Source organism: Cheilinus undulatus, linkage group 2 (genome assembly GCF_018320785.1).
Source record: "Cheilinus undulatus linkage group 2, ASM1832078v1, whole genome shotgun sequence".
Classification (NCBI taxonomy): Eukaryota; Metazoa; Chordata; class Actinopteri; order Labriformes; family Labridae; genus Cheilinus; species Cheilinus undulatus.
Genome location: NC_054866.1, coordinates 26,068,761 through 26,082,277, shown reverse-complemented (window position 1 = coordinate 26,082,277; position 13,517 = coordinate 26,068,761). Strand labels below are relative to the sequence as shown.

The window sequence follows — 13,517 nt, the reverse complement described above, 5'->3', positions numbered from 1 at the left end:
AATTAGTCAATTAAACAGTGTGCTACTATGGCCCTACTATGAGGTTTGTCTTCCACTCTGGGTCCATTTTCACAGTTCACAGTCTCAGTCTAAATCAATCAAAAAGAGCTCCATCTCCACTAGATTTAAGTGATGAACACAATAATGCATAGTTATAACCCAGTGGTATGATATGTTGTTCTCAAATTTAATTCTACTTTTGTGACATCCAGTCAGTGATTCCCATAGTGTGTCTACTGGCCCCTGAGGAGGGGGTAATGACTGGGTGCTCGGCAAGGCTAAACAAAAAATGTTTTGCACTTCTGGCAAAGCATTTTCTGTGAGATGACCTCCAGGTAAATATAAGGTTCACAATGACTCTACAGCAGACATCAAAACTATTAAAACAAAGAGAAGAAAATATGATGAGTCATATCTTGCCCTTTACCTCACCTGTACAACGATGGGTATTACAAAGAGAGCCACACTCTATTCTTTTATTCTTCCTACATGAGATAGTTTTTCAGAGTATACTTCTATGTATTTATTAGAGATGTAATGGTATTGTTAATACTGCAGTATCGTAGTGACAGCAGCACCTCGGTGGACATGTGATGGTTTCAAACAGTAGGACTTCAGGGCAAAAAATTGAAAACATTTCAGCTGCCTAAAAGGGGCCACGTGAAAAAAAAGTTTGGGATTCACTGCACTGAGCATATTTTTTTGGGTACTATTTTTACAACATGGAATTGCTACTTCTGCTAAAAAATATGGGGCACTTGTACTACCGGTTAATACATTCATGTGCAGAAAATTTAATAGTTTTCAGAGATAAATACTCACTTTTATTGCAGTGTTAATTCATCTTTGAAATCATTGATAAAGTAGCCTTCAGTTTTTCAATGACTTTGAATGACAAATACTCAGTATCAGCCCCGAATAACCGTTACAAGTCAGCCCCTTTCTTGAACTGTAAATGATTAAAACTCGACTTTCTCTAAAGTGCTGTGAATACTTGACATGCTGTGTTCTTCCCTAATGAGACCCTGGGATGATCAGGCTATATAACCACCAATGAGGGGAACCCTCGAGATTAACATTCAGTCTGTTTTGCCTCTTCAATTTTTGTTCATCTTAGATCCTTTCTCCTTTTGATGCTGTCTTTTACTGTTTTCATCAATTTCCTCTCTCATTAGCCTCTTCTTCTTTGTTCAGAGATGCTGACAATGCAGACTGATAGATTACAGCTCCATCCTGAAAACACAGACACACACTGTCAAGACAAACTTCCCAGATCTGATCAATAAAGTCTCCTTAAGTGCCTCCATTTTTATTCCTTTAAGGTGGAGGCTAAAAACAAATGTTGCTGTTTGAGCGTAAATTACACACAGTCACCCGTAGCTGCAGTACACACATTGGTTGAAGTAATTGAATAAGCAGCCAGTTGTGTGAAAACTGATTTTAAGTGTAGGGACTGAAGAACCTTAGACAGAGAGGCCGTCGGTCTGGCAGCTGTAATCAATAAAACTCACAGAAAGGCGAAAGTAAAGACAGACAGGTTGGGAGAAGCTGCAGGAAGAAAACCCTTGGACTTTCTTTTTTAAACTAAAACTCTTCTACAAGAGGACAAAACGTTGAGAAAATCAGGCACCATCGGGATTGTTTAACTCACAAGATAACAACAGTTGACCTTGAGGAGAAAAGTAAGGACATATAGAGTCAGTGAGGTCCATTTGAAATGACAAATGACAAAATTTACATACTGTGTAATGTACTACAATGCCAAACATTTACAATCATCATGTAGCTGTTTGTTTACCACTGTGGTTTTCACAGTTCATTCAAAATGCTCCAGCTGGACCAAAAGAAAAGACGCACAAGCACACAGAGCAAGTACTCTCTGTTTTAATGACCCAAACTATACTCCATATTTCCCCAAGATAAAAAATTTGCCAACGCAAAACAATTTTGTCTAAATTATGAGGCAATACCTTCATTAAGTCTCCCATTTTTCTTTATCAGTTCTGTTAGCTGGAAAGAGTCCTAGAACACAGTCTTATCTTTATGTTGCATCTCCTGTCTGCAGGATTTTGATGCTTTGTGTTAATGAGGCCAGTTTGTCTGAGGGAAGATCTGTCAACTGCTCATTAGTATGGAGACCACCTTCAGTGTTACCTCTCTCTCGTCCTCTGAGAACTTCTTAGAAAGAGGACAGCAGCAAAGAGGAGGCTGACAATCATCTCATAATAATATGGAGATGATGTGTAGATGGAATTTTTGCTGTCAAAGTGTGCTGAAGATATTGTATATAAAAGACAAGAGGGTTTTAAATATAAATAGTAAGATATAATGGACATTTGTTGCTTGTGTGAAAATCTGTTTTATTTCTAAGTAATTCTGGCCAGTTGATTATTTAATTTATTTTAATAAAACCTGTAAAAATATTTAAGAAATTCAGAGCAAATGCCATGTAAAATATGACCACCTCTTCATAAAAACTGCTCCATTAGCAAGTGCTAAAACTAATTACACAAAGAAAGAGGAGAAACTAATTATTTAGGTTGTTTGAATGTTTTTTATTCTTACAGGTAATTCAATGTGGAATTCAGATTCCCCTGCCTTTATCTTCAAAGCCTGTTGCTTCATGGATATCAAAGCTCCGATAGAGTGCACTATGCTAGCCTAAGGCATGCTGTCATTATATCTTATTTATAAGAATATGTCATGCATTGAGTTTTTTGTTAAAAGATTTCAAATTCAGTAAATCAAGCTTTATTTGTAGTTCAATAACACAGTCTGCTATCAAACACTTCAGAGGAGGCATTTATAGAAAATACCAAAACCCATTTAATTGTTCTTTAGTCTTTATAGATTCAGTTTAAACAGACAAGATCCCTTCAGAGATTTTACTGTTGAACATTTTAAAACAAACCCAAGGGCATAAAAATTGTGAAGCTATAGTCTAGGTGACTTTTTGTGTGGTTTTTTTCTTAGAACAAAGCAACACATTGGTAGATGGGACATCAGCTGAATTTTAGGATTGTGCTAATGATTAGGACTGTTTTCAACTTTTTTATGAGACATGAAATACCACCTTACTCTCCCCTATAACAGCATGTACAAATCCCAATTCCAAAAAAGGTGGGACATTGTGTAAAATATGAATAAAAATAGAATACAGTGATTTACAAACCATTTGACCTATATTCTATTGAATACAGTACAAAAACAATATATTTAGTGTTAAAAATGACAAATTTTAAAAAATATGCACAAATTCTGAAATTAATGAATGCAACATGTATAAAGTTGGGACAGGGGCAAGAAAAGACTGGAAAAGGAGTTGAAGAGTCAACAGTCATAATTAAGAAAACTATAATAATTATGACATTATATTACAACTAAGAGTGAAGAGTGTTTTTTTAAAACCTATTTGATTTATTCTTTATTCTTGTGTTGTTACTTTACGTTATTGTCCTGAGTTTTGGTTCTGTAAAGTTCATAATTGTATATATAATACATATGCTTGTGCAAAAAAGAAAATGAGACTTAACTGTAAAAAACAAATGTATTTGATATTGAATTGCTTGATAAAAAACACACCTGAAATGCCCAGTCATTCACAATCAATGATGTCGTGGGGTTTTTCCACTTTGTAAAACTGTGCAGGCAAATAGTCCATCAGTTTATGAAAAGCCTTTCTCAACATGCACTTGCAAGGAATTTTTAGATTCCATCATTGGCAGTCCAGAGAAAGTTGAGAAATCATTGAATGTAAAGAGTAAAGCCAAAAGCCAACAATAAATGCCCAGGACATTTGATCCCCCAGTGTGATGCATCAAAATCCAACATCCCTCTGTGGTGGATATCACAACCTGGGCTCAAGAAGACCTTATAAAACCACTGTCTGTTCACACAGTACATCACCGCATCTACAAATGTTAGTTTAAACTCATCCATGCAAAGTGGAAGAAAATACTGTATCAACAACATCCAAAAGAATTGCGCTGAGCACCCTACTGGGCTTGAGCTCATCATAATGAGCTTACCTAAAGTGGAAATGTGTACTTTTCTTTACTGTCCAATGTACACAGGTATGCTTGCAATGAAGGCAGTTCAAATATAAAAATATAGCTCAGTGGAAGGCAAATTTAAGACAAACAACTTTACATTTTACATGAATTATTCCTCAAATACATAAGAAGAGTGTAACTGTCTGATTTTGTGTTAAATACCAAAAAAACTTAACTGTGAAAAAGATCTGAATTAAACCATGAATTCATGGCTCCAACTATATTTTCAGTTCAGCATAAATCAAAAGGTCAGACTAGAACTACAAACTATGCTACTAAAACACCAGCTCCTCTTTTTGACCCACCTCCCTCACCATCTTGTGAAGACGCTGCCGTCTGGCCTTGTGCGTCTGCTTTGCCCTCTCCCACCAACCAGATTTTGCAGTGTTCCCTATACTCCATGAGCTTGCAACCTTTCATCTGCATCTGTAAGTTGATGTGAGTTCTTCTGTTTTGTAATCTGTTCTTTGTTGCTTTCCAAAGCTGGGAAAACTTCTTTTACCATCCTTTCCACCAACACTCCTCCCACCAGACAAAAGCATTTCCTTGAAGGGTCCACATCCTTCAGGGAGTCAATTACTAAGCTGCGCTCATTGAAAGCTTTGCAGCTTTAGAAGCCATACTTCGCTGCTCTAAACGCATCTTCTGAAATGTCGCCAAAACCTGCTCGGCTGAATAAAACCTTCAAAAAACTGTTTTACACTGGCACTGTTGCTGAATTTGCAACCTGTGCTGCTACTGTTGACCGCTATCTTGGAAGGGTGTGCATTGGTCTGACAAGTCCACATGTACATTTTCTTCATTTAGAAATAATGGCCACCAAGTCCTCTGTGGTAAAGAGGAAAGACTTGTCTCCCACTGAAAACGTATGGCACATTATGAAACACAAAACAACTATGGAAACCTTGAACTGTTGAGCAGCATAAGAGGTGCGTCAAGCAAGAAGAGGAAAAATCAAATTGCAAAAACTCAACAATAAGTGTCTTCAGTCCCCAGATGATTACAGAGTGTTGCTGAAGAAAAGATGATGTAGCAAAGTGGCAGACATGCTCCTGACCCAACTTTTCTGGAACACATGGCAGTCATCAAAATTCAGAAAGTGTGGATGTTTCCAAAAACTATGAAGTTTGTCAGTTTAAAAAATATGACTTACTTTGACTTTGTTCAGAATTTAATTGATTAAAAAAGGATTTCAAAATCACTGTGTTGTTTTTATTCACATTTTACAGAACATTCCAACTTTTTTGGAACGAGGTTTGTTGACAATCCAGTCCAAACTACTCCTGTGAAACACCTCACTGTTGTAAGATGTATAGTTAGTTGTTGTGTATCTTATGGGGAAGTCTATAAGCTCTTTGCCAATGACTGAGGGCATTGAGCCCATAAAATATCCAGGAGGGGAACTGTGGGAAAAGACATGAAACCTGCTGACTTCACTCTTCCTCCGTGTAAAATGAGAGGCTGGGGTGAATTTAAACCTCGCCTCAAATACATCTGTCACCTGAATCTTTCACACAGATTTGCGTGCAGTTAACCCTGGACGCAATTTTGGCACCGACAGCCCATCCACTTTAAATATCGATTCTGAGGCATAGTTGGTGCTCACAGCATTGAAGCTCAAAGATGTTGTCACAAGCAAATTAGGCAGTTTATGAGAAATCAGTGAATGAGGAGAGGCTCACAATGTTATCAATCTATCTTACTGGCTGTCAGTAACCCTTTGTGCTTCACCTCATTTATCAACATTTATATAAATATTGTCATTTAACCCACAAACTGAGTGTTCTTTCTTACTTTAAATCCTTCATTTGGAATTATCTTCCTTATTCTTGCTAACAAGGTGTTAAAGAGGCCAAAGCAAGCAGATGATTGGATACATTTGGGATTTAAAAAAATAAATAAATAAAGAGAATGTCACTATCACTATCCAGATAATGCTGCAGTCAAACATGGATAATGTCTTTTGTCCTCCTTTCACCCGCTTTCTAATTCTATGATAAGAGCTCTGTGATGAAGCCATTTGTTACAAATGAGCTCATAAAATATTCATCATCTTACTCAAAGGAAATGTTGGCCTGGAAGAGCAAAGGGCAGACAGACTGAAACAGACAGGAGGGGGACAGAGAGAGGGAGTAGGTGTGGAAGAAAACGGTGGTAAGGTCACATGTTTTACACTCTGCAATAACAAGATGTATTTTTGGACAAAGTGAGATCACAAACTGCTTAAAGTGTTGCTGAAATGTTCTTCCAGTGTAAAGTAGACTCACTGAAATAGCATCAAAACTACAGGTGTAAGCAGTTCACACATATTCACCCAAATAGTTGCAAAAACACCTGAGTTAAGGACAAAGAGACAATTTAGCAATCAGGGTAACACCAGAAAGGAAATGTCTTGTGAACAAACCTGACAGCAGAGGGTGCTAGATATGAAAGAGAATGAGAGAGATAAAGGGAGGGAGAGAGTACTGGGAGGAGAATGAGTTCAGCAAAGTTCTGGACAGGAATGAAAGCAAAAAGAAGTGATGAAAGTAAAAGTAGTCATAGGAAAGTGACTTTTGAGAGAGAAAAAGAAAAAAATAATCCGAGAGTAATGATGGATGATAAAGTAAATGTTTCAGTCTGTGATTGGTTGACTTTTCAGTTTGTAAGGATCAATATAAACATGCTATATATATCTCTTTGAGGAGGACAGGTTGGGAGGTGCAGACAGGAAAAATGAGATGATGAAGAGAAGATAATAAAGGGGAGGATGAGGAGGGAGGAAAGAGCTTGACATCGACAGGCTGATTCACAGTGCCCTTTCAAGGGAATATTTGTGTCTCTTCGACATTTCACCTACTATGAAGATCGCAGTTTTAAGGGGGGACAAGGTGATCCCTCCTCTGTGCTGACTTCAGAGTTTCCAACAGAGCCAGCAGAGGAGCGTAGCACTGCATGTGTGTGTGCATGTCTGATTGTGTGAGTCTGTGTGGAGCTCCCACTGGGTTGTACTCTCTCACGCTGCAGCAATGCCATAACGCGATGTGAATCAAGCAAATATCCAACAATAGTGGAGCGTTGTCATGGAAATTCAAAACACTCTAAAAAATGGGTGTACTTCTTTCTTCACTTGCAGTCAAAAGTGAGGAACTGTGACCGATACTTCTGAGGAGAATTCTTTCAACGGCTGAATCCTTAAAAGTCCACAGGATATTTTTTCCATTTTCTTACACAGAAAACATGTAAATTACAGGGACTTAATTTTTACAGAATGAATGATTAGCAAACAGTAAGAATATACAAAGGTTTTTTTTCTCTAATTAAAAGAAATGGCATAAAATGCTGAAATTATGAAAATGTTACTAGTGCCAGTCCTGTACAATAGGGAATCCTGTCCACTATGTGTAAAATGTATTTTTATATCAAATTCAAATGATTATATTTCCTCTTCTTATTGACTACTGACATCAAACAAAAGCTGAAAGAGAGCTTAAAAATCACGCTTTTCACATAAAGTGACTGCAATGTAAGAAGTGACATCACGCCTGCATGGTCGGGGTCTCCTAAGGTTTGAGCATAGGCGGAACAAGGGGGTTGCTTAGTCCCACATATTTTCTCAAAAGCCCTGAATCTTTTAGGTTTGTAAAAAGTTTGTTGCTGCTGAGTGTCACGATCATTAAATGCAAAAAAAAAATCACTTGTAATAAACGAGCAGACCTTGCTGATCACAACTTAGAAATATTATTCTTGTAGTGAAGTTAAAAAAGAATCAGACATTTTTTTATCTAATTTAAGAGGTTATATACACACAGCACTATAAATAATACTTAAAGCATACTGAATACACTAAAACTGTCTGCATTTTCATAAAAAAATATGTCTGGAACCCTTAATTTAGCTTTAATGTCCTTTTTCTCAGAGTATTGCAGCACATACATAGATACATACATACATACAAACAGATGCAAATGCCTGTATTTGTTGCTGAACACCCATTTTAGGAAGCGACAAGAGAAAACTATTGATGTTTAAAATGCTTATAGAATGACGATGATATTTGGAGAATAACAGTATTCAAAAACTTATGCTGCTAAAAAGGATACTTTTTTAAAGATGACACTATGTTATTTATGCCCAAATAATGTATTGATTTGCAGGCATATTCAATATAAATTTGTATCTAAAATCGCTTGAAAATATTGTGTTTTAATTGTCTTCAAAGCAAAACATTTCTTGGGAAACGTGTACCTGGAGTTTGGACCCTCCTATGTCTGGGCTTATCCCCGGATGTCTCACACTTCTAACTCCGTCTTTGGTTTTCAGCTATAACAAATGCAGCGCAGCTTCCCACAGTAAGGGGTAAGGGAGACATAGAGATTTGAAATAAACAAATAACCTGACTGATCTGACATCTCCTGTGTTCTAAAAGGTGTATCGATCCAGGTTTGTTAATTGCACCCTGCTGCCTCAGCAGACATGAGCAGACTGCATGCCAATGCTGCTGTTGGCCTTTTAAATATTTACCAAATAATTAGTCACCTAGCCCAAACATTGCTGGGAAGAGGAAACATGGGACGGGTTCAGAATTTGATGTTGTTGCTGATGCAGAGAGCGTTTGCTTAGCTAATGCTGAAGTGATTTTACAGCAGGAAAATACTTGAAGTAAAACTAAATATTTGCTGTTCACGACAAATGTACTTTTTCCTAGTTAATATGTTTCTGTTTGCAGCAACGAGTCACTCAACAGACTGCTCAGGTGGATAAATAATTATTTAGAAAATTTAAAGAAACTGATATGATTTAGTTTTTTTTTTAATAATCTAAATATTTTGGCAGAATAACATACTTAATGGTTGCGTTTTCAATCTAAGTAGGGAGACTTCACATTATCACAAATCATACAGAAAAAAATCCTCACTTCTACCAACAAAACCAAACCTTTATGAAAGACCTTCTGTTCAGAGTAGTTTCATTATTTAAGGGCACATTCTTAATAGAGCCAGTTTCCCAATACATAAGCACAACTGTTTTCCCGTTCCAGTCCCCCACTGGCCTGCACTCACACTGCTGTGAGTCCAAACAGGCCTGAGCACAGATGCACAATCACATTGTATGTTACATGCAGTTGTTAAGACGTGTGGCCAGAGTCAGTATGATGGAGAAATACACAGACGACATGATGGCAACTATACTCACTTTAGTAGCTTATTTTCAGTCATTTTGGACAGATACAGCCTTTTGACCCTCTGCCACTGTTTAAAATGATTGTTCAGAGGAACAGTCAATGTATGAAATGTATGTGCAAGTGCATAAGCAATCGCACAGTGCTGAAGCCCAACCTCCTCCGTCTGTGCCAGGGCTGAAGGGTTGATGAAGTGTACCGTGGTTTAGGGCCGTACGGAGCACTCCCAGTAGTCAAACAAACTGGACTTTGGAGGTCAAGCGTGCTTGGGCACAGAGTGGATTTCCTAGTGTGAGCGCACCCTAAATGTGCTGCAGGCTTGTTTGTTTATCACAGCCATAAGAAACTGGCAGGAAAAACATTTTCTCACAATTTGAGATTTCTGTTTTAGCTGATTCATCATATATCTGGACTGTAAGAGCATGCATTTGGACTCAGAATAAGCATTCAGACCAAATCTACAGTTCCTGGTGTTAACGGCAGATTTACAGCTTGGTATGAGAGATGTTTATCGCCTCATAGCTCGTTCCTTTCTTTTTTGTGGTAAAAACTATCTAATATTTTTACTAAATGAATCTATTTCTATTACATCAAGCCAAAGACTTGAGAATAAATCAACGTTGTTTTGGGCATGGTTGTGGCAAGTGGGTGCATTGCTGGATTGATGACCTGAAGTTTGTGTCATAGGATTGGACGTAATGTTGATACACTGATGAGATTTACCACTGGGAGTCAGTGCATTGTGTTGTATTTCAAAGCTGACATGATGCTTTTTAAGTTCTTGTTCCAGTTTAAATGATCTGCTCTACGTGGTCTGATGTCTTCTGACACTGGCCTCCAGTTAAAAACAGACTAAACACGTATCTCAAGCTTAGTGGAGTGGCACACTGATAAATGCACCAGAGACTAACTAAAACCCCCGCTGTGAAACTGCAAAGACTGACAAGAAAGAGAGTGTCTTTCTCCAGAGTGTGCTTCATATGTTGATTCCTGTACAGTGAAATTTGAGGGTAAACTGCTTCAAGATTTATCCTAAGTTTCTTTGTGATATTACTTCCAATATGTCTTCATTGTTAGACTTTGAAATTGCTTTTCAAAAACTGATGTGTGATGTCGTTAAGACTATGCTCACGTTTCATACGGTATATGCATTAAACCCTAAAGAGACATAACCTTCTTGTTATCGTCTGTTAAAAGCTTTGTGATAAAAATTGTTGTCAACCAACCTCAGCTTTCCGCATGCTTTCTTTTGTGTCTTCTATCTTCAGCTCTAGATCCAGTCTGCCCTGCTCTGTGGGGGGCAACCCATGGCTCTCACACTCTTCCAAACACTAAAATTAAAACACAGACACGCTTGATTAGAAAGAGTGTAAGGAGGTTGCCGTCAGTGACAAATATGTGTGTCCATCTTACTCTCTTGTAATGTATGATATTCTTGTGTTCTCGTGCTACTCTGGTCGCCCATTTTCTGGCCTCCTTGTTCAGGCTGTGCTCCTCTGTCGTCCCCGTCTCTGACTCCAGCTGACGACTCTAACAAACACAAAAACATACATACCAGACAGGCATGGAAAAACACACACAAACAAACACCACACAAACATCCAAAGGAGAAAATATTAGAGCGCTGTCAACAAAAATACAAGGTGTGTGATGTGCAAAAGGTGTTAATGAAGCTAGAGAAAGTGTGAGGAAGAGATTGTTTCTTTCTCACATAATTAATACAGCATGTGTCACAAAGCTCTATTGTTATCTTCTTGGAGAGAATCAGCTGCTATTAAAACCACATGTGAAAGAGCATGAGTGTGCAAATCAATGTGCAAGTGTGCTTCTTTGTTTAGTGATGGAGAAGGAGGTGCAGGGAACCTTTCTTATGTTTTATATTTAAGTTATGAAGTTATTACAAGCATGGGCAGTTTTGGTATTTAATCCACATTTTAGTTCAAGCTCCTACGTCACTAATCCATCAATAAAAAATAATAGCAGAGCATTTTGTAAACAAATTTAAAGACTCATAGAATCAAACGTTGTACAGTGTTGCTTGTCCACATTGGAGAAGACTGTATTTCTTTTATTTGTAGACTTTGTTACATTGCACTGGGCAGATTTCTGGGATAAAGGTGAAATCACAGACACCTGTGCAAGAGTAAGAAACACATGTTTGAATGACAAATTGATGGCAATAATAGCTTGATGGTCACTTTAACCAATGCTGAACAGTCCTAATGAAGCAAATGTAAGCTAAGAATTTAAGTGTCAAATTTAAAAGACTTTTCTTACCTTTGATAAGTTTTAAACTTTTTTTTCAACCAAAATGACAAAATGTCTCATGGTAACATACTTCCCAACAGCTAACTGCAGCTGAAAAAGATAACTAGTAGTGGCCATAGATGAGCATTTACAAGCGAAAGAGCTGAATCTTTACAATCAAATTCAACAAACATTAAAAAGAACTAATAGAAGTGTACAATGAAAATCGGACATCACATTTAAAACTTTGTAAGACCTTTTCCAAGACCCTCTCGATATATATTTTTAGACCCAGTTACATTGGCGACAAAGTTATGTGTATGTTTTGTGCTGACTGTAAGATAAAAATTTGCAAAAGTAGTCTAACATAAACAGACTGCACTAGTTTTACTTTAGACAAAGCTTCATTGCAAAGCTGGTTTGGATTTGCTATATCCTGAAGAATGCTAACAATCATCGGCCCCAGCCTCAGCTCAACCACCTACTCCTCCGACCACTTCTCAGAACACCTAAATTTACCTGTCATTTACATGCACATATCATTTGATCACTTAGTTAAGTTGCTAGCAGGGGTGGAAAGTAATCAATTACATTTACTCAAAGCACTCTAGTTGAGTAGTTCTTTGTTCCAGGGTATTTGTAATTTATTTTTAGTACGTTTGAAATCTCATTTTCTTTGACTTTGGTAAGTTCTAACCAGAGTAACTGTACATTTACCTGAGTGCTAAACTCTTGTACTTTTCTCACTTCTGTAGACCACATAGTAGCACATAGTAAGAGAATGATTTCATGTCACATCCCCAAAACAGCAAAAACTGGTGTTGATACCTCAGGTTAAACACTTCGGAGCTGATAACTAACTCAATGTGTAATTTTGTCTCTGTTCTGAGTGAAATGGTATTCAGTGTTGCAGTTATTTGACAGTGTTGATCCACCAGTGTTAGTTCAACTCTGGGGGTCAACTAATCAAAGCTCGGCCCACTGCAGTTTTGACTCTGGGGGATGTGTGGGCCGAGGTCCTCATCATGCCATTAGGCTGGGTGTTTTGTTGTAATTAGATGTTGCCTGGTATAAAGTGATCCCTGCTGGGATACTTTTACTCATCTTTCTGGTGGATTTTTTTTTTTTTCAATTCAAGACACATTTGCATAACGAGTGAAGTTATCCACCGACTTAGAAGTCCAGTCTGTGACTTTTACAGTGAAGCTTCAAGGGTGCACTAAAAGCTCAACGGGTCAGAATGCAGACAAGCATGCAAACTGAAGTCGGATCTGGTGGAGTACAATCAGGATCTCACTTGTGATTAAAAGTTAATGAGAAACGAAAGCAGAAACACAATTTAGGACCTTATGATTTTGTATTGAATACTTTTTAAACACTTTTAAATACTTCATTTTTGCTAAATTGATATATCAACTTTAAAACTTTCTAAGGCCCTGAATATACCCTGTAATACCGTCAAACTCTAGTTCAGTTGACTCTTCCTAAGGCTTTACACTGAACTGTTTTCTATGACACCAATTAAATCTTTATGATCGTACTTCCAATGTGTTTTAATTACCACTTGATAAGTGTGAACAAACGTCCCTGTCTCACTTTTATTGACAGTTTAAATGTTTATTTCTGTAAATTCGCTGATTTGTGTCTTCATTTTATGATACTTGTTTTTTAAGAATATCTTAAGCCTGTTTTACACTTAAATGTACTGCTTTGTTGAGAGTTATGACACTGGAATCAAAGGAAAAGCTGAATATCTGCTCCTTTGTAAAAATAACAGGCGTTTTGAGGCATTGGTTAATTCTTTAATTCATTAGTTGGACACTTTTTTAAAGTTAGCAGTATTCAAATTATGGCATTAATTCACTTTCACTGAAAGGCTTTAGTTTCCATATCATCATATAATAATAAAAGTGTGTTTCCCATGCTAACTTACACACTATTTTTAATTGTACGTTTCCATTCACATCATATCTATTAATTATGTGCTGCTTCAGTAACAGGAAGGTATAAATCTGGCTAAGTATAGGTGTGAAATGAAGAGTATTACATGGGAGATT

The 13,517-nt window shown here is 37.3% G+C and overlaps 1 protein-coding gene across 2 annotated transcripts in view; it reads right to left on the bottom strand.

The window, feature by feature from the left end:
* Window positions 1-13,517, bottom strand: part of LOC121521537 (F-BAR and double SH3 domains protein 2-like) — a 106,789-nt gene that overhangs the window by 21,208 nt on the left and 72,064 nt on the right. For both annotated transcript variants that reach the window (XM_041805616.1, XM_041805623.1), the window contains exons 11-12: window positions 10,627-10,743; window positions 10,440-10,544 (exon numbers count right to left, since the gene is read on the bottom strand). In XM_041805616.1, coding sequence (XP_041661550.1) covers window positions 10,440-10,544; window positions 10,627-10,743 — 222 coding nt within the window. The remainder of the gene's footprint in view (window positions 1-10,439; window positions 10,545-10,626; window positions 10,744-13,517) is intronic.